General features: G+C 43.7%; 1 protein-coding gene across 1 annotated transcript; it reads right to left on the bottom strand.

Moving 5' to 3' along the window:
• Positions 1-3,070: 3,070 nt before the first annotated feature.
• LOC140724559 (EEF1A lysine methyltransferase 3-like) lies at positions 3,071-8,946 on the bottom strand. The gene is made up of 3 exons (XM_073038993.1): positions 8,779-8,946; positions 7,008-7,119; positions 3,071-3,483 (listed from the first exon to the last, which is right to left on the bottom strand). The coding sequence occupies exons 1-3, from the start codon at positions 8,944-8,946 to the stop codon at positions 3,071-3,073; spliced, it is 693 nt and encodes a 230-aa protein (XP_072895094.1).
• Positions 8,947-21,374: the final 12,428 nt, after the last annotated feature.

The raw sequence follows: 21,374 nt of genomic DNA, 5'->3' as shown, positions 1-21,374 counted from the left end.
AGAGAGAAGAGGACCTAGCCCAATATATCACTGGTAACATCCTCCCTGCCATTGGTAGTATCTATATGAGGTGCATCTTTCGTTAAACCATCGGGCCATGTCATCTTCTCGCAGGTACCATCGGCCACGAGGTAGAGAACCTGAAGTCCCACACCACCAGTTTCAGGAACAGTAGATTCCAGAACTTTCCTTCAACATGTTGGTTCTTGAATCAATTATCAAACCATAATTAATTACTATACTATTAACTTAGTATAATAATTCTATAATCACTTTGTTCATGTTATTGTTCTCAGTTAGCTTATTGACATACTTAATGTTTTTACTTCTTCTTGTGCATAATGTGTATCTGATGACATGTTTAATGATGCTGCTGCAAGTGAGTTTTCCAATGCACCTGTGTATACTGTACATTTACCTGTACATTTGACAGTGAGCTCGACTTTCATTTGTCTTAACCGGAAAGAAGGCAAAGGGTAGGGATAGGAAAATAATGTGATAGTAGAGTGGAGTCGGAAAGAAGTTGTTACATAATTCAAGGGCATGATGTATCCTTGTCCTGTTGTGTGTCAATCGCTGAATAACTAAGCTGAGGCGAGAGGTAAAGTAGCTACAATAACAATAATTAACTACGTCATGGAATGGGAATCAGAGTGATAGTTACTTTTTTCTTCCTAACCCGAAGAAAGTGTTTCTTCAAATCAAAACCTCTTCGGAGCCAGCACTTACCTTTTTCCATGCCCTTGATCTCACACCAAATAAAGAGCACCCCTGAAATAAGGGAACTACAGGGCTGCAATGATGTTTATTGTTCAAATGTTGGTTTAGGCTTGCTCACGTTGATGGGAATAGGTGCAGGGCAGAGCTTTCCCGCGTATTCACTGGAAGTACTATATCGGGTTCTGACCAGTTGGGATCAGTTAAAAACACAAAACAATCCAGCAATATTTGATTCAAGCCAGTACGTTACCTGGGTTTCACCACCTAAGTTACAGGGAAAGGTTGAACAAGTTAGGTCTTTATTCTTTGGAGCGTAGAAGGTTGAGGGGGGTCTTGATAGAGGTATTTAGAATTATGAGGGGAATAGATAGAGTTGATGTGGTAGGCTTTTTTCCATTGAGAGTAGGGGAGATTCAAACAAGAGGACATGAGTTGAGAGTTAGGGGGCAAAAGGTTAAGGGTAACACGAGGGGGAATTTCTTTACTCAGAGAGTGGTAGCTGTGTGGAATGAGCTTCCAGTAGAAGTGGTAGAGGCAGGTTCGGTATTGTCATTTAAAGTAAAATTGGATAGGTATATGGACAGGAAAGGAATTGAGGATTATGGGCCGAGTGCGGGCCAGTGGGATAGGTGAGAGTAAGCATTCAGCACGGACTAGAAGGGCCGAGATGGCCTGTTTCCGTGCTGTAATTGGTATGTGGTTATATGGTTATTTTGAATATGAAATTGCCATTGGCGCAATATCATAATAATTCTAACTATAGAGTTTAGACCACAATATCTAGATGAAATGTTGCAAGAAGAGAAAGAGATTCCTAACCACCCTCTTCCTTCCTTACCCTCGCTCGTAAATGAGGACTGACCCTACCTGTCGGACATGTAAAAAGAAATACGGCAAGACACTACATGTGCTCTCTTTTGTTTTTGTTTAATTGATGTGAGCTTCGCAGGCAGAGCAAGCATTTAATTATCCATTCCTAACTGCGTTTGAGAAATTGGCACTGAACTAACGCAACCTACTGAGGGTGTGTCAGGATATTGACCCAGTGACTGTGAAGGAATAATGATATATTTAAAAGTCAGGATGGCGTGTGGCCTGGAGGGCAACTTCCATGTGGTGGTGTCTTCATGCTTTTGCTGTCCTTGTCCTTCTAGCTGGTTGTGATCGTGGGTTTGCAACAACTAAGGAGTCTTGGAGAATTACTGCAGTGCATCCTGCAGGTGGTACAAATTGCAGTCAGTGTGCATTGGATGTGGACTGGGTGAACAGCTGTTGATGGGTACTGTTAAATGGGCTGTTTTATTCTGCATGCTATGAATGATGTTGAAGCTGTACTCATCCAGGCAACTGAATCGCTTTCCTGATGTGAACCTTGCAGATAGTGGACAGGCTTCGGGGAATTTGGAGGTGAGTTACTAAGCACAAGATCCCTAGCTTCCAATTTGCGTCTGAGGCCACTTGGCGTATCTAGTTCCTTCGGCTCCGTTTCTTATCAAGTGTAAACCCAAGGATATCTAATAGTGGAGAGGGTGTCAAATGCGAAAATGTCATTACCTATAGGAGAGGTATGCTGGAATTCCTCTTGCCGAATACTGCCATTGTCTGACACTAGTCGAGTGTTACTTGCCACCTACTAGCCCAGACCTCAAAACTATCCGGATTTTGTTGCATTTGGGTGTGTACTGCTTCGTTATCCAGGGGCTGCGAATGATGCTGAACATCACCGAACACACTTGCTTCTGATCTTGCAAGTGAAGGAAAGTCATTGTGAAGTGTTGGAAAGAAGAGTGAATATTTCATGCGAATTGTCCAAATATCATCGTACGTGTTAACAAGAAAATAAGATTGGTAAAAATCGAACCAGTGCACTGAACTGGGAACATTATTGGAGAACCAGAACAGATTGACCACCAATAGAGTAAGCAATTGGTCTTCCCTGTGGGAACCTGCTTAACCAAGATAAGCACCGCTGGAATATTACTTCAAGATAACACAATAATGGAAATTCTCAAATTGATCGGTAAGAGCCGCAGCTGGAGTTTCTCGGAGTAGCATTAAGATGTGTGGCACCATCATCACTTTCCTGGCTACTTCACAGATGCCAGACCACAGTAACCCCGAGTAACAGCTCTAGTTGTTACTCCGTGTTTTCAATCCAATCACCATACAGAATAATCGAACAATTGACCAAACCACAGTCGAGCATCAACCCCTGCAGTCAATCAATGGGAAAAATAGAGAATAGTCCCATAAACAATAACCAGAACAAAGTCTTTCAGAGAATATAAATTCTGCTGGTTTTTAAAAGCAAGAAGCTGGAAGAACATGAGAGAAATAGAGGTTCTCTTACTTAATTTAAGCACCCAACATCGGGGTCTCTACCAATTTTGGACATTTTATACACAATGATATTTTTATCATCTATCCTGTCAACCACCTGGCAATTAAAATATTGAGGCAGAAGCTGCTCATGAAAAGAGGGAGACCCATTCCTCCTCCGTAATTCGGAAGAGAGGTAAATTGTGGCTCCATGGCTGGCGAGGTGTCGCAATGTTTCCATGAGTGCCGGGTAGTTCACTGAGCTGTAAACGATATCGGAACCCAGGATGAAGTCATAATCGGAGGGAAACCTCTTGTGATCTTCACCCCAGGCCAGCGAACGGACCTTTACACGGTGCCTGCAGGCAGAGGGGATGTTGATGGAGACATTGTTTTCTATCTGCTTCAGGATGTTCGGCTTATCGGTCATAGTGACCTCTCCACCTGACCAAAAGAGGGAAAAAACTCTTTACCCTTAATTATTGTGATTACAGAAAGAACAGTATATGAAATCTGGATAGAGTTGAAACATAGAAACACAGAAAATAGGTGCAGGAGTAGGCCATTCGGCCCTCCATGCCTGCACCGCCATTCAGTATGATCATGGCTGATCATCCAACTCAGAACCCTGTACCTGCTTTCTCTCCATACCCCCGATCCCTTTAGCCACAAGGGCCATATCTAACTCCCTCTTAAATATAGCCAATGAACTGGCCTCAACTGTTTCCTGTGGCAGAGAATTCCACAGATTCACCACTCACTGTGTGAAGAAGTTTTTCCTCATGTCGGTCCTAAAAGGTTTCCCCTTTATCCTTAAACTGTGATCCCTCGTTCTGGACTTCCCCAACATTGGGAACAATCTTCCTGCATCTTGCCTGTCCAATCCCTTTAGAATTTTATATGTTTCAATAAGATCCCCCCTCAATCTTCTAAATTCCAGTGAGTATAAGCCTAGTCGATCCAGTTTTTCTGCATATGAAAGTCCTGCTATCCCAGGAATCAATCTGGTGAACCTTCTTTGTACTTCCTCTATGGCAAGAATGTCTTTCCTCAGATTAGGGGACCAAAACTGCACACAATACTCCAGGTGTGGTCTCACCAAGGCCTTGTACAACTGCAGCAGAACCTCCCTGCTCCTGTACTCGAATCCTTTTGCTATGAATGCCAACATACCATTCGCCTTTTTCACTGCCTGCTGTACCTGCATGCCCACCTTCAATGACTGGTGTACAATGACACCCAGGTCTCGTTGCTCCTCCCCTTTTCCTAATTGGCCACCATTCAGATAATAATCTGTTTTCCTGTTCTTGCCACCAAAGTGGATAACCTCACATTTATCCACATTAAATTGCATCTGCCATGAACTTGCCCACTCATCTAACCTATCCAAGTCACCCTGCATCCTCTTATCATCCTCTTCACAGATAACACCGCCACCCAGCTTCATGTCATCCACAAACTTGGAGATGCTGCATTTAATTCCCTCATCTAAATCATTAATATATATTGTAAACAACTGGGGTCCCAGCACTGAGCCTTGTGGTACCCCACTAGTCACTGCCTGCCATTCTGAAAAGGTCCCGTTTATTCCCACTCTTTGCTTCCTGTCTGCCAACCAATTCTCTATCCACATCAATACCATACCCCCAATACCATGTGTTTTAAGCTTGCACACTAATCTCCTGTGTGGGACCTTGTCAAAAGCCTTTTGAAAATCCAAATAACCACATCCACTGGTTCTGCCCTATCCATTCTATTAGTTACATCCTCAAAAAATTCTATAAAATTCATCAGACATGATTTTCCTTTCACAAATCCATGCTGACTTTGTCCGATGATTTCACCACTTTCCAAATGTGCAGTTATCAGATCTTTGATAACTGATTCTAGCATTTTCCCCACCACCGTTGTCAAGCGAACCGGTCTATAATTCCTTGGTTTCTCTCTCCCTCCTTTTTTAAAACATGGGGTTACATTAGCCACCCTCCAATCCTCAGTAACTAATCCAGAATCTAAAGAGTTTTGAAAAATTATTACTAATGCATCCACTATTTCTTGGGCTACTTTCTTAAGCACTCTGGGATGCAGACCATCTGGCCCTGGGGATTTATCTGCCTTTAATCCCTTCAATTTACCTAACACCACTTCCCTACTAACATGTATTTCCCTCAGTTCCTCCATCTCACTAGACCCTCGGTCCCCTACTATTTCCAGAAGATTATTTATGTCCTCCTTAGTGAAGACAGAACCAAAGTAATTATTCAATTGGTCTGCCATATCCTTGTTCCCCATGATCAATTCACCTGTTTCTGACCGTAAAGGACCTACAATTGTCTTGACCAATCTTTTTTTCTTTTCACATATCTATAAAAGCTTTTACAGTCAGTTTTTATGTTCCCTGCCAGCTTTCTCTCATAATCTTTTTTCCCTTTCCTAATTAAGAGCTTTGTCCTCCTCTGCTGGACTCTGAATTTCTCCCAGTCCTCAGGTGTGCCGCTTTTTCTGGCTAATTTGTATGTTTCTTCTTTGGAATTGATACTATCCCTAATTTCCCTTGTCAGCCACGGGTGCACTACCTTCCCTGGTTTATTCTTTTGCCAAACTGGGATGAACAATAGTTGTAGTTCATCCATGTGACCTTTAAATGCTTGCCATTGCATATCCACCGTCAACCCTTTAAGTACAATTTGCCAGTCTATCTTAGCTAATTCTCGTCTCATACTTTCAAAGTTACCCTTCTTTAAGTTCAGAACCTTTGTTTCTGAATTAACTATGTCACTCTCCATCTTAATGAAGAATTCCACCATATTATAGTCACTTTTACCCAAGGGGCCTCGCACAACAAGATTGCTAACTAACCCTTCCTCATTGCTCAATACCCAGTCTAGAATGGCCTGCTCCCTAGTTGGTTGCTCGACATGTTGGTTCAGAAAACCATCCCACATACATTCCTAGAAATCCTCTTCCTCAGCACCCTTACCAATTTGGTTCACCCAATCTATATGTAGATTGAAGTCACCCATTATAACTGCTGTTCCTTTATTGCAGGCATTTCTAATTTCTTGTTTGATGCCATCCCCAACCTCACTACTACTGGTAGGTGGCCTGTACACAACTCCCACCAGCGTTTTCTGCCCCTTAGTGTTATGCAGCTCTACCCATATCGATTCCACATCCTCCAGGCTAATGTCCTTCCTTTCTATTGCATTAATCTCTTCTCTAACCAGCAACGCTACCCCACCTCCTTTTCTTTCCTGTCTATCCCTCCTGAATATTGAATATCCCTGCATGTTGAGCTCCCATCCTTGGTCACCCTGGAGCCATGTCTCTGTGATCCCAACTATATCATATTCATTAATAACTATCTGCACATTCAATTCATCCACCTTGTTACGAATGCTCCTTGCATTGACACACAAAGCCTTCAAGCTTGGTTTTACAACATTCTTAGTCCTTATACAATTATGTTGAAATGTAGCCCTTTTTGATTTTTTCCTTGGATTTGCCTGCCTAGCACTTTTACTTTTTGAATCTTATTTCGGGAGACAATAGTATTACTTATTATTTTAAAACTAGCACAGCACAAAGGCCAAATAGCTTGGAAATCTAATAGTCTTTCCTACAATCAGTGTCCGCTCAGTACCTCATTTGCAATAAATGGTCATATTATCAGTAAGACAAAAATTGGTTGGTGCTGTATGAGTTTTGACCCGGGCAGGGCACCTGTAGAACTAAAGTTGGACAGAACAATCGATTTTGTTATACAGGGGAGGAGAGGTCAATCCATGCGAAAGCGACGTACCTTCAGATTTCATTTATTATTTTCTGACTAAACTAAACGGCTTTAACAGTGTCCTAGACAATAACACCCTTTTCCTCATATCCATTACGGCCGTCATTATTTTCCGGATTCCATGTTAATATCAGAAAGAACTGGATTTCAGTTCGTTACCCCGCCTTTCACTTACCAAGTAAGGTTGCTAAAATCCCCACGATTCCAGTGCCCGATCCCAGCTCAATCACTCTCTTCCCAGTAAAAAAGGCGTTCTGTTTCTCAAAAAACCGACAGAGAGCGACCCCCTAAAATAATGGAACACGGAATAGGCTCATGAAGACAGTGATGCAAATCCGACCTTTACTGTTAATAAAGGGCAGGGCACATTAGCAAATAATCTGTGCAGATACACATGACTCGACAGCGCACTGTTGCCGTCGAGTAATCTAAATAAGGCCGCACTAGGCCGGATTGATTGCGGCTTTCTTCTGCAGACGAAACTGACGCACTAAACGGATTTAAACCGCCTCCCCAATGGATTCCCCCCCCCCACTCCAAACCAGTAATAATCCGCAATCTCATCAGTTCATGTGTCCATATAAGAGGTTTCCCGGTAACTAATGTGTTTCGTTTATATAGACGTCCGTAAGTAGATTTGTCGTAAGTCGGAAAATACATAATAATCACTCGACGCAGTAACTACACCTCCACAATACAGTAATGAATTGTATCAAAACACACGAGGCAGACAAGAAAAAAAGCTACTGCTAACGGTGAAGAGAGAAGGTGTCTAGTTTTGCCATCCATAGAAAAGAACGTCCAACTTCTGAATTTAACAACGTATAGGGACTCCTTGTTTGTAGACGCGTCCTTAGTGGGGGCTTTCGTAACCGGAGCCGACAGAGTTTCTACTGGAGCAACCTAATGGATCGAGCAGCAACGGTGTGAGGAAAGGACCTGTAGATTTCACCCGAAAAGTGGACAGTTCTTTTCCTCCCAGAGATGCTTTTCCATCCGCCGAGTTCCCTCGGCAGATTGTTTGTCGCTCCTGATTACAGTTTCTGTAGTCTCTCGTGTTTTCGTTTTTAACCCCTAGGGTGGTCTATATGTCCACAGCACGGCTGCGTCAATGGTTTCCGTATAAATGTAGCGCTGGTTGTGGCACCAATCTTAAATTTTAAAAAAAAGCTATGAACTTCCTGTTTTGGTGTAACGGTTCCGGTCACAATAGTAAAACAACGGAATAGCTTTCGCCCACTCTCCGCAAAGGCTGGGCACACTGAGGAACCTAGCTCACCGCCGCCTCCACGTTGCACGCATATAATGACAACCCAGGGCGAAGGGGCTGTGACTGTGTTCAGGAACTACATCTGATGAGAGGGAGAGAATTGGAGCTTCAATTTATAAAGCAACAAGTTGGTAATCCCCATTTAACCATCCACATCGCGCTCCCACCTCCATCTAAACGCAAGAACTGCTCCCCCCCCCCCCCCAAATAAAATCAACTATTTTGTTTTAAGCATGCTGCAGCTGGGCATAGAACAGACACGCTGGAATGGTGATATATCCCTTTTTATTTGAGTGATGGGGCAAAATCCCGACCTGCAGCCCATTACAGAGACAAAGCACAAGGAGCTTTCCCACTCTGAGGTACATAAAGAAGCGGCAAATGCCGGCGATACCCTGGATATCGGAAACCATCTGCGGAGAGAGAAACATGTTTAACAGCCTTCATACCTCAGGCTAAAACCCATCTTCCTGAGATGAGTTTTTGACGCGTTCCAGTGTTTGTTCTTTCACAAATGCTGCCCGATTTGCCAATTTCCCCCTGCACTTTCTAATTTTATTTAGGTGATCAGTATCTGCTTTTTTTTTGCTTTTTGACCAGCCCCCTACCTCCCGCGGTAAATACAACGCATGTGTAACACGGTCTTTGCCTCGCTCTAGTTAATTAGTTGACTTACAGCTTCCCAAACATAGGCCGAAAAGCCCAGGTTAGCATTAATGAAACGAGAGATCTTTAAATTGTATCCGCAGAACTCGTATTTGTTCTCAACAATGATTGTGGAATCTCCATCTCCCTCCTTTGAGGCGCCGTCGTTGGAGGTCTCCAACCGCCGGATTGTTGTCATCTTTACACTCCAACCAAATTTCACTCGATGGTCTTCAAGGAGACTCAGTGGGATTCGCCCCCGACAGGGAATTAAGACAAGTGATCTGGTGAAAATGTTGAACTGGCGTTTATATAGCGCCCTTCTAGTCGGCCTCAAACGGGAAGCTTTCTTCACGGCCAATGATACGTAGTCGACCTAGTAATTTAGGCACATTGGGCTGACAGCTTTGCGGAATACAGATATTGCAAGGTTATCATGTTTTAGCGGCGTGGGTGGGGCAGAATGTTATATTATGTTCGAGAATATTTTGTTTTTTGCAGAAAGTAGCTCTACTCTTACATCCAAGTGAACAGACAATCGTGGTCATACTTTAAGTACGTTAAAACGTTACAAACTGCAATATAATAATTTAAGGTTAATAATGGTGGATAAATCCCCACGGCCTGACAAGACATTCTTTCAGCCTTTGTCGGAGGCTGGCGCAGAGGTTTCCAGAGCCCTGGCAGAGATATTTAAAACGTCCTTAGCCACGGGTGCGGTGCTAGATGATTGGAAGATAGCTGGTATTGTTCTCCTGTTTAAGAAAGACTTTAAAAATAAACCAGGGAATTGTAGATGAGAAAATCTGCAGATGCTGGAAATCTGAGAAACATACACAAAACGCTGGAGGAACTCAGCAGGCAAGGCAGCATCTATGGAAAAGAGTACAGTCGACGTTTCGGGCTGGAACCCTTCCTAGATGCTGCCTGGCCTGCTGAGTTCCTCCAACATTTTGTGTGTGTTTTCAGGAAATTATAGGCCGGTGAGCCTGACAAAGGTAGTGGGAAAGTTATTATAAAGTATTCTAAGGGACCGGATATATGAGTATTTGGAGAGAAAGGGGCTAATGAGGGATAATCAACCTGCTTTGTGAGTGGTAGGTCCTGCCTAAGCAAACTTAAGAGTTCTTCGAAGAAACTACAAGGAAGGTTATCAATGAAAAGCAGTGGGCCTTAGCAAAGCCCCGCATGGGAGGTTGGTCAAGAAGGTTCGGTCGCTCGGCACTCAGGATGAGGTAGTAAAATGGATTCGGCTTCGTGGGAGATGTGGTAGTAGATGGTTGCCTCTGTGACTAGTGGCGTGTCACACGGGGCGGTGCTGGGTTCCGTTGTTGTTTTACAACTACAACAAGGTTCTGGATGATAATGAGGTAAACTGGGTCAGCAGATTTGCGGATGACACCAAGACTGGGGGTGCAGTGGACAGCGAGGAAGGCTGTCATGGTTTGCAGCGAGATTTAGACAAGATGGAAAAAAGGTCCGAAAAATAGTAGACAACTGTGAGGTGTCGCACTTTGGGAGGACAAACCAGGGTAGGACTTATGCGGTGAGCCGCATGGCGGCGAGGAGGGTGGTAGAACAGAGGGATCCGGGAATACATATCCATAATTCCTTAATAGTGGCGACACGGGTAGATAGGATCTTAAAGAGAGCGTTTGACACACAGGGCTTCATAAAATAAGGCGTTGAGTACAGGAGTTGGGCTGTTATTTTGCAGACGTTGGTGAGGTCTAATCTGAAGAGTTGGGTTCAGTTCTGGTCACATACAGTACCAAAAAAAAAAAGACAGCAATAGGTTTGAAAGAGTGCAGAGAAAATTTACATGGATGTTGCCGGAACTTGAGGACCTGAGTTAGACGGAAGGATAAACAGGTTGCGACTGTATTCCTTAGAGGGTAGGAGAGTGAAGGGAGATTTGATAGAGGTATACAAAATCATGAGTATAGATAGGGTAAATGCAGGCAGGCTTTTTTCCACTGAGTGGGGTAAGAATACAACTGGAGACCATGGGTTAAGGATGAAAGGTGAAATGTTTAAGGGGAACACAAGAGGGCAGTGGAACTCGGAGAGTGGAACGAGTTGCCAGTGGAAGTGGTGGATCCGCATTCAATTTCAACATTTAAGTTAAAATTGGATGAGAGAGGTTTAGAGGAATATGGTCCGGCTACAAATCGATGAGACTAGGCAGATTAATAGTTCGGCCCTGACTAGATGGGCCGAAGAGCCTGTTTCTGCGCTGTAGTGTCCGTTGACTCTTTGACTATCTGACCCTATCTTTATTTGTTCTGATTGTGTGGCGGAGCTGAGGTCCTACACTCTTCTGAGTCAAGGTCGACACCCCTATCGTGAGCTAGCTATTACTTTAACGAATAAACAATTATAATAATTCAAAACAACTTCTGTCATCATACCATGAAAACATCTCAAAATGGTGCTTTCGGTTTCCTTAAAATATGATATAGTTAATTTAAGCGACTGGTCGAGAATTTGACAGAAGGGACAATATGAAATCATCATTTTTAAGGAAGGAAGTAAATCATTATTTATATGGAACGAGGCTACAAAATTTCCAGGTGCAAAGGAACTGGGGTCCCAGTACATGCGGCAGAACATATAGGCATGGCAATAATTATGACGGCTTATGCAACATTTAGCTTTACTTCAAGGGTGAATGGTCCGAAAAGTGGCGTAATAGGGATTGCAAAAAGCAGTGCTGCGCACGGTTTAGGTCTCCACACGAAAGAACTGTTTATTTTCTTGGAGGTGGTATAACTCAGGTGCACTGGGCTGATTCCAGTATTAAAGGGAGTTGAACAACGCTCATTTGAGCTTAGAAGAATCTCCAATCCCATCTAAATATACAAGATCTAAGGGGGAGTGATGAGCGGATATTTCCCCTGTGGGGATCTGAATAGAGGAGATATAGTTGCGGTGAAATAAAACTGCGTATTTCAGTCAGAGAAGAAACATTACTTCATTCAGAGAATCATGAACCTCTGATTTTTTTTCCGTCCTCAGAGAGGTCTGGCAATAGAGGAACTGAATTAATTGGAGTGTGAGATGGATGGGTATCTATATTCAGAACAAGATCCAGGGTCCTATATGACTTTGAAAAGGCATTCAGGTTACATTGCAGGTCCCCTTCAGATCCCCGTGATGGCGCTGTCATTCGCAAACTGAAGTCCCATGCCAGTGGCGGTGCTGACCGTGTTCCTGGGCTTGAACCGATTGAGTTCGAAAAGCTTGTTCACGTTTGAGATCCCCTGTGGCAGGTCTTGTCCAGTCACGCGAAGGATGGCTTCAATAGAGGTGGCAATGATGCAGCCCTGTTTGACTCCTGTCTTGACAGCAAAGGGTTCTGATTCAGACCCACCTTTGCTGAGTGCTGTGGCTGACATGTCATCGTGCAGTAGCCTCAGTATTCGGAAGCGAGCATGTCGGTCTACTGTATAAAATGCCTTTGCTAAATCTCAGAAAGCCAAGTACAACGGTCGCGTCTATTAACGGAATATTCCTGTATTGGAGCTCTCTAAATATCATGTCTGCGGTATCTCCAAATGGGTAGAAACCACAATATGATTCAGGGAGTACTTCTTCAGATCGCGGAAGGGAAAGCAGTCGATTGACCTGGGTACGTGCATGCACTTTGCCTGTTGCTGACAGGATGAGATGCCTCTGTAATTGCCTCTATCTACCTTGTCTTCCTTCTTGAATATGGTCACTATTAGAGCTCAGAGGGCAGTAGTTCCTTTTCACAGTCCTTCGTGAGAAGGGCGTGTATGTGGCACAGGAGTGGTAGTCCACCTTCTTTGAGGATCTCTGCTGGGATCCCGTCAGGATCAGTGGCTTTGTCGATTTTCAGGCTCCTGATGGCATCATGAACCACTGTCATACTGGGAAGGTCCTCATGGCTTCTCTCACAGGTCTGTGCAGGTTGGTGGGTTACTAACCTCTGGTTCTGCAGAGCGGTCGTGGTTAAGAAGTTTGTGAAAGTGTTCTTTCCGTCAACATTCCCTCTATTTTTTTTACAGGTGCGTGGACCAACCATGGCTTAGTGCAGGAACTTTTTACACAGCCTGAAAACTGCACGTTCAAATTATATAAGAGAAAATACCAGCTGCACGACATCGAATGCTATGTGCGCGAGGACATTTCAGTTCCTGCGCGCCCGCACACCCGCGCAGCTTACAGCGTCATCCTTCCGATCCTTTAGCAAGTTCTTCCCATCTTTTAGTACGGAGAAACCTGGACCATAGGCTATTTCGGTGGCACTGAAGAAGCCGTTTGTATTACCAGAGTCTTCCAGACTCTAGCTTTCCAGGGCTTAAGCAGGCCACCAAAAATCCTTTAGTTTCCTCATCCTTCGCGGGACATGCGCCTTGGCTCTGGTGAAAGCTTCTCTTCAGGACTCACCGCCAATGTCATTCTGCCAGGCACAAAATGTTTTCCATTTCTTCGAGGTGAGTTGTTCTATCTCAATGTCATCATCATCAAACCAATCCTGATGTTTTCTGGACTTGTTCCCAAAGATGTTTCAGCAGGTACTGAGGATGGTGGATTTAAGTAGATCCATTTCCTCCGATTTCATCCTGAAACTCCCGCTGGAGGTATCCCCAAACAAGACCTAAAGGTGCTGTTGGGTGACAAGGTCAAGTTAACCCTTGCAAGTTTTTGTCTTGGCCTGGTCTGCTTCTTATGAACCCTCCTCTTTTTCATGAATCCGATGGACATGGTGGAGTGGACCAGGCGATGATCTGTGCCAATCGCAACATTTCGGATCCACTCTGGTTACGCTACTCAGGGAAAGGGCTGAAAAAGGTGCCCTAAAATAGTCTGCCTCGATACCGTATGACTGGATTATTGTGTCCAAAGGGATTGCCATTTGCCGTCGGAAACAATTAAACATGACCTTTGGAGCATAGAGTGCGTGTACTGTGGTGGATAGTACACCCAGTGAGAAAGACTGCCATCATCGCCAGAGAACTGAGATTGATCTGCTTGCTCTTTCTGAAACCCTTCTCTCACGCGAAGGGCAACTGAAAGAGGAGAAGGGTGGCTATACTTTTTTCTTACTGGAAAGGGGAGGCAGATGGCGAGCTCAGGATCCACGGTGCTGAGTTTGCAATAAAGAACCATCGTGCAGGCAACTGCCTAGACATCCCGTGGGGATCAGTGAAGGTCTCATGATGATCCATTGGTGCTTGACAACAACCGGCTTGCAACCCTCGTGAGTGCTTGTGCATCAAATCTAGACTCGCATGGGTATGAAAAAGAGGCCTTCTACTCTGTCAGCTTGCCTGAACGCGACACCGCCGAGCATCCCCTGGGAGGATAAGCAAATTCTCTTTCGGGGACTTCAATGCCAGTATTGATCAGGACTTCAAACATAGGAAAGAAATGTCTTGGTAGCATAATCTCAAATGGAGTACCACTTTTCACCATATGTGCCAAGCACGACCTTACCACGAGGAACACTTTCTTGCGCTAGAAAAATTAATTCAAGGACCCCTGGCAGCACCTCCGATCTAAATAGTGGTATCTCATTGACTATGTCATTGTCTGAGCTCGGGATGGACATTTAAAGTATAAAATACCAAACAGAATGAGCAGAGTTAGATATGAAACTGAGACTATGAAGCAATGATTTCTTGAATGACAGTACAGAGGCGACTGGCCGACTAGCCTACTCCTGAGTCTGTATCATATGTTATTATGTACCAGATTGGTAAAAGTCCCCACGTCCAGCTTTCAATTTGCATTAACTTGGGGGGGGGGGGAGAGCTGGGTGGAGATGATAAGGGTGTAGGTTCCAGACTTCATCGACTGCCAAACGGTGACAGTTTGTGTGCACACAGAAAAATTAAAAATAGGGATGGGAACATTGCCGCCTACTTTAGTTGGTAGACGCAGATACATTAGTGTCACTTAAGGAATTCTTAGATAGGCAATGGATGATAGAAGAATGGCGGGGAGGGGGGGGGGTTGTAAGAGGTAAGGGTTAGGTTGATCTTATAACTACATTGATGTGGTTATATTCTACCATTCCTTCGAAACCGCAGAATTCAATTATTCTTATTTGATGTGTTGATATTAGTATCGTTTTCATATATTCTCTACTTGTTCTTACAGAATCTGTAAGATTTATAATATAGATCCAATGTTCACGTTCATGAATGTGGAATACTCCAATTATGAAACAAGCCCCAACCTTACTCCAGCTTCTAAACCACACTCTCAGTGGTCACCTTTGTCTTGAGTGTAATGCAGTGCGCTTTCTTGCAACTTTTCCGCAGCTTATCTTAGATGACTCAGTCCCAAACTCGTATGTTAATTAACTATTATGATTTATTGACAAATTGACAATGAGGGGAATTGGCCTGACCTGAGGCCTTGCGTTGTTATTGCACTGATTGCAAATTGTAGCGCGATAGACTGTTACTCCAAGATGGTCATGTCCTTCTCTGCAAGCGGCACGATGTTAAGACGCACAGTTAGTCGGATGTGCCACGGAGGTAAGAGGCATCTTGCCTTGAGTATTTTGGATGAGGAAAGTCACAGAGAAACAAATTGATGACACGAATTGTAGCGAATTAATAAGCACTGTGTGCATTTAGATCGACGATGAGAAAGGAAAGTACAGAACTCGGTGCTCCTAATCAAGGAATAACATTTGAACACATTGTTTCGCCGGGCTCTGTTCCAACTGCTCCCTACGTCACGACTCCATTGAAGGCTTCAGAGCGAACCACTGCGCACCGTGGCTGTTTCCCCCGGAAGCTGGTGTTCGGTCCTGAATGAATGTAGGGTTGACACCTCCAAGGATAATACTTCAACATTCTCCCGAGGTCCGCGAGTTTGCCTACTCAATAAAATGCAGGAATTTAAAGAAGATTTCGGAAAATTATGCCGATAATTGATAGAGATAAATGTTATTCTTCTGGAAAACAGATTTTGCCACCATCATATTGAAAAATGTTTCCATGTTTCATGTGGAGGATAATTCTGTCCATCGAGTTTCTTCTATCTCACTGAGAAATCCCACCAATCCCACAACTAATTTCCCTGTACTCTATTAGTGTGTCACTCACTTACACTAGATGCAAATTATAGTGGCCAATTAAAATGTACCCCGACCGCAATAGTCTTGTAATTGGAAAATGGGCGCATCGCCCACGAGGAACTTGGACGTAGGCAATATTCAATTCAGATTACAAAGTCAAACGTGCCTTTCCTAATTACCTGATTGTCCTTCCCTATACCAATAAGAGGCAATGCATAAATAGTAATTCGCGCGGCGCCTTCTCTCTGAAAATTAGGTACAACCTGGAACTAACATTGACTGATGTAATATAAATTATTTCAACTGCATACGGCTAAATGAAACGTTTAAAATTCAACGTGAAGCGGGCCTGCAGTTACAGAGTCACAGTCATAGAACAGTATAGCACAGAAACACGCCGTTTGGCCTATCTAGTCCGCACCAAACGATTTAAATAGCCTACTCCCATCGATCTGCACCGGGACTATAGCATTCCACATCCCTACCATCCATGAAGCTATCCAAACTTTTTTTTAATAGGGCAATAGTCGCGCTTTTGGTTCCGGACTTAGTCTGAAGTCTTAACAACATCTGTCCCCACAATCGTTCCACCAGCTGTTCTGGCACTCTGGTTCCCAAACTCCTACAACTCTAGTATAAACCCCACCTTGCAGCACTAGTAAACCTTCCCGCTAGGATATTAGTCACCCTGCACTTCAGGTGAAAACCGTGCCTTCTGAACCGGCCCCAACTTCCCTAGAAGAGAGACCAATGATTCAAAAATTTTATGCCCGCCCTCCTACACCAACTCCTTAGCCAAGAGTTAAACTGAATAATATTCATATTTTTGGCCTCACTAGCACGTGACATGCGAAGCATGAGATCACAAGCCTGGAGGTTAATTTGTTATTTTTGCTGTGTCGTCACCAGGTCAAGGCTGGGTTGCGGTGGGATCCTACCACAAAACAAGTCTTTCCCTCGTGTCCCTCCCAACCCCCACATCTCCCGCTTTCCGCAGGATTCGCTCACGATGTGACTTTCTTGTCCTCTCTTACCTTCTCACTGCCGTTCCTCCTGGCACGTATCCTCCCTGACAGCGGGACAAGTGCTACAGCTGCCCCTACACCTCCTCCATCATACCATTAAGAACGCTAAACAGTCCTTCCAGGCAAGGCCACACTTCGCCTGTGAGTCTTTTGGGGTTGCCCACTGAGACCCGACGTAGATTTGGGGACAGCTTCGTCGAGAACTTTCGTTCGGTCCGCCACAAAGTCTGATTCTCTCGGTGACGGCCCATTTTATTTATTCTCCCATTCCCATTCCAACATGTCAGTCCATGATCCCCTCTGCGGTCATGACGGGGCCACTCTCCGTTTGGAGGAGCAACACCTCGTATTCTTCCTAGGTAGCCTCCAACCTGATGGCATGAACATCGCTTTCTTTAACTTCCGATGATTTCTCCCTCTCTTCCATATTTTACATTCCCATCCTGGTTCCCCTCTCACCACTTCTCTTCTCCTGACTTGCCCATTACATCCCTCTGGTGTCCCACTTCCTTATCCTTTTCCCCACGGCCCATTGTTCTCTTTTATCACACTCCTTCTTCGGCATCCCTTTACCTCTTCCACCTGTCACCCCAGCTTGTCTCTTCATCTCCCCGTCCCACCCATCTACCCACATTCCCCCTTACCTGGTTTCACCTATCACCTGCCAGCTTGTACTCCGTCCCCTACCCCACCTTCTCAACTGGACACGGTGTGTGTGCCGTGATGGCCCAAGCGCAGAGGGAGAAACACTAAACCGGAATGAACTAAATCTTTATAAGAACTATGCAGAACAAAAGGAAATTAATAAACGTTAGACCAACAGGATCGTTAACTAAAACTCTCAACTAAAAATCTAACGCCGACACTGTGGCTCGGAAGCAGGAACTTAATACTAAATACTAAATAAATTCCGCTCCTTCACAGCGTCAATCTAAATGGTGGTCTTTTTTTCTCGGAATGTGAAATAAGCCGAGCAGGGAGTTTTGCTGTCTCCGTGTTTCGTTCATAATTCGATAAGGACTGAAACGAAGGGTTTTAAGTACCCCAACTGGCTGGAATTTACATCCTCATGAGCGTGATTGCCGACACTCTTCAGCTGCCTGTCTGCGAGGGTGCCCAGACTCCAAGACAGAGTCCGTGGTTGTGACATAATCTGCCTTCTTCCGCCTTCCTTTCCTGACCTTATCTCGGCCAGAAACGTTGACTGTTAAGTGTGAGCAGAAATGGGGGAAAACGTATGGTTATACGGTGTAGCTGATGGTACTATGTGAGTTTGCAGAGACACAAATATAAATAGAGCGGTGTTGGAAGCACTTCTGGCAGAAAATCATTTGGTGTGTTTGAATGCTGGTAGAAGTGCAAAGATAAATCTATTTAACAACATTCTTCCTGCTAAAGACCTTACGCTGGTATCTGAGGATATATAAAAGTCTGTGTAACTGGGAAGTGTATAATGATATAACAGAGAGGAGTAATCATTTCCCCGTTATTTGTACAATGGGAATAGGTGTGTATCAAAGTATTCCTATCTCCAGATGGAATTTGAAACAGACAAATTGAGATGTATTTGATGATTTATGTGAAAGTAGATTTCCGATCATTTGGTTTTGGAAGATATCAAGTCGAGTAAAATATCTGTCCTGATGAAAGGTCTTGGCCTGAAACTTTGGCGGTTTATTACCATTCACAGATGCCGCTTAACCTGCTGAGTTTCTCCAGCACATTGTGTACATCGCTGTACATTTCCAGCATCTGCACTACCTCTTCTGTCTACTAATAACTCGAGCTCTGTACTCAACTCAGAATCTGAGGAATCAGTTCTCAGATCGCTGAGAGATAATAAAAGGACAGCTGTTCCCTGGTGGATGTATGAATGGAGCTGCGAAGGAGCAGAATAAATCTCTTAGAAAAGTTAGGCAGTGCTTCGCCTTTTCGTCTTTCATATAATATAAGAGCTCAAGCTATAGTTAGCGGAGTAGTGAGAAAGGAAAAGAAAATGTATTTAAGAGCGTACAGTTGTAGCATTTGGAAAGAGGTCCAGGTAGGAGAAGTTTTGGGTATGATACAGAAAGTGGACGAAGTTATAAAACTTGATGCATGGTGGGGAGAAGGGTACGATATTTGGCTCTGAAGAAAAAGCGAATGATTAGGAAAACATATGTCAGTGTACATAGTTCGATTAACTTAAGGAAAGAAAGGACTAATAGAAAATCAGTCTTGGTAAGCAATCCTTAGATTGCCGAGAAAAAAGAATGTTGCAGCTCCTGCTTGGATATCGAATTTACACTGTCTGAACTTAAAAGGGATATTAATAGTGCTGATCAGACATCACCAGGGAAAGATGATATTTGTTTTAATGTGTTTACACAGTTATCCTGTTCAAAACTTGCGCTGGTTTTGAAATTCTTTATTACAAGATTAGCTAAAGGGCGATTTTCTGCTTCCTGGAAGTTAGCGGTTGGTATCCCTATAATGAGACCTGGTAAAGATCAATTATATCCTTCTAGTAAAAGACCTATTTCGCTCAACTCACGTGTATGTAAGATAATGGAACGAATGCTTACAGCTGGGCTTTCAGTTTATGGAAAGGAATGGAAAACCAGCTGTGTACCACTTCGGATTTCGAAAAGGGAGAATGACTACGGACTTGGTGTTAAGTTTGGAATCTGATATTCGTAAGGCCCACGTTAATAAAGAATCAGTGGTAGCAGTTTTCTCTGATGTGGAGAAACATATCATATGTTATGGATACAAAGATTGCTGCTTAAACTGGAAAAGATGGGAAAAGGTGGTAGAATGCAACACACACACACACACACACACACACACACACACATCCACACACACACACACACACACACACACACACACACACACACACACACACACACACACACACACACACACACACACACACACACACACAATGCTGGAGGAACGCAGCAGGCCAGGTTGAATCTATGGAAAAGAGTAAACGGTCGACTCCTCAGGCCGAGACCCTCCATCAGGACTGAGATAATTGATGAAGAAAGTGCAGGAAGAAGTACCAAGTGGTAGGTGATAGGTGAAACTGGGAGGGGGAAGAGGTTAAGTAGAGAGCTGGGAAGGTGACTGGTAAAAGAGATAAAAGGCTGGAGGACGGGGAATCTGATAGGAGAGGGTAGAAGGGGGAGGAACACTAGAGGAAGGTGATGGGCAGGTGAGGAGATAAGGTGAGAGAGGGAAACGGGAATGGGGGAATGGTAAAGAGGGCAAAAGGGGGCGGGGTAATCACCGGAAGTTCGAGAAATTGATTTTCATGCTATCAGGTTAGAGGCTAACCAGACGGAATATAAGGTGTTGCTCCTCCAACCTGAGTGTGGCTTCATCATGGCAGTAGAAGAGACCGTGGACTGACATGTTGGAATGGGAATGGGAAGTGGAATTGAAATGGGTGGCCACTGGGAGATCCCTCTTTTCCTGCTGTTCAGAGCGCAGGTGCTCGCTGAAACGATCTCCCAAACTATGTCTGGTCTCACAAATATACAAGAGGCTACACCGGAAGTATCGGATACAGTGGACGAGCCCAATAGGCTTAAAAGTGAAATATCACCTCACCTGGAAGAACTTTTTGGGGCCCGGAATGGTAGTGAGAGGGGAGGTATAGGGGCAGGTACTTGTTCCGCTTGCATAGATGGTAGAATATTCATTTGAATTCAATTTTTTATGTGATAGGAAGATACAAGTTAGGGTTGGAACAACATTCTCGAAGGAGTATAAGATAGACAAATGGACTCAAAATTGTTTTTAATTTTATGAATTTTATGATTAATTATAGTTTTGTAAATGTTGGCTCGGACATTTCCAACGTTATATGCTAATGATGGCGCGGTGTGAAAGAGAGGCAGGAATATAATTGATTTAGTTAGGAAAATGTAGGCAGCTAATCATGCAGTAGAGGACTGGGGAAGACAGTGGGGAGTTAAATTTTCTGTTACAAAGACTCAAGTTATTTGTTTTTTTATATAAAGAAACATTACACCCACAATTGATCAAGTTATAAGGTACAGTTTTTAAACAAGCATCATCAGTGAATTTTCTAGGTATGTAGTTGAACACAAGGCTAACATGGAAGGTGCATGTGAATAAAATCCTAGAAAAGTGTACAAGAGCCCTTAATGTGCTCAGGTGCTTCGTTGGGCATGATTGGGTCAGAGTAGGGGGTACTTAAACAAATATATATTGTTCTAATCAGATCTATCTTTGATTATTGATGTGTTGCTTATGGGTCAGGCTTACCAGCCCCTAGATAAAGTCAAACATCGAGATTATGTTGTAGTTCTATTAAATCATCCCCAGTTTCAGCATTGCCTGTAGAAATGGGTGAAGTACCTTTACAACTACACAGGCTACAGTTAGAAATGGTTTACTGGGTTAATGTAAGAGGACATTATTGGAGAATATGACTATTATGGAATATTGGAGAATATGAATATTATGGAGTATAAAACTTAATGCCTCCTGAAAGCGGTCGCCAGCTGTGAAGTTGCTGTGTAACCAAAA

Source organism: Hemitrygon akajei, chromosome 3 (assembly GCF_048418815.1).
Source record: "Hemitrygon akajei chromosome 3, sHemAka1.3, whole genome shotgun sequence".
NCBI classification, from domain to species: Eukaryota; Metazoa; Chordata; class Chondrichthyes; order Myliobatiformes; family Dasyatidae; genus Hemitrygon; species Hemitrygon akajei.
Note: the sequence above shows the minus strand (reverse complement) of the source record. Positions and strands in the feature narration are given on the sequence as shown.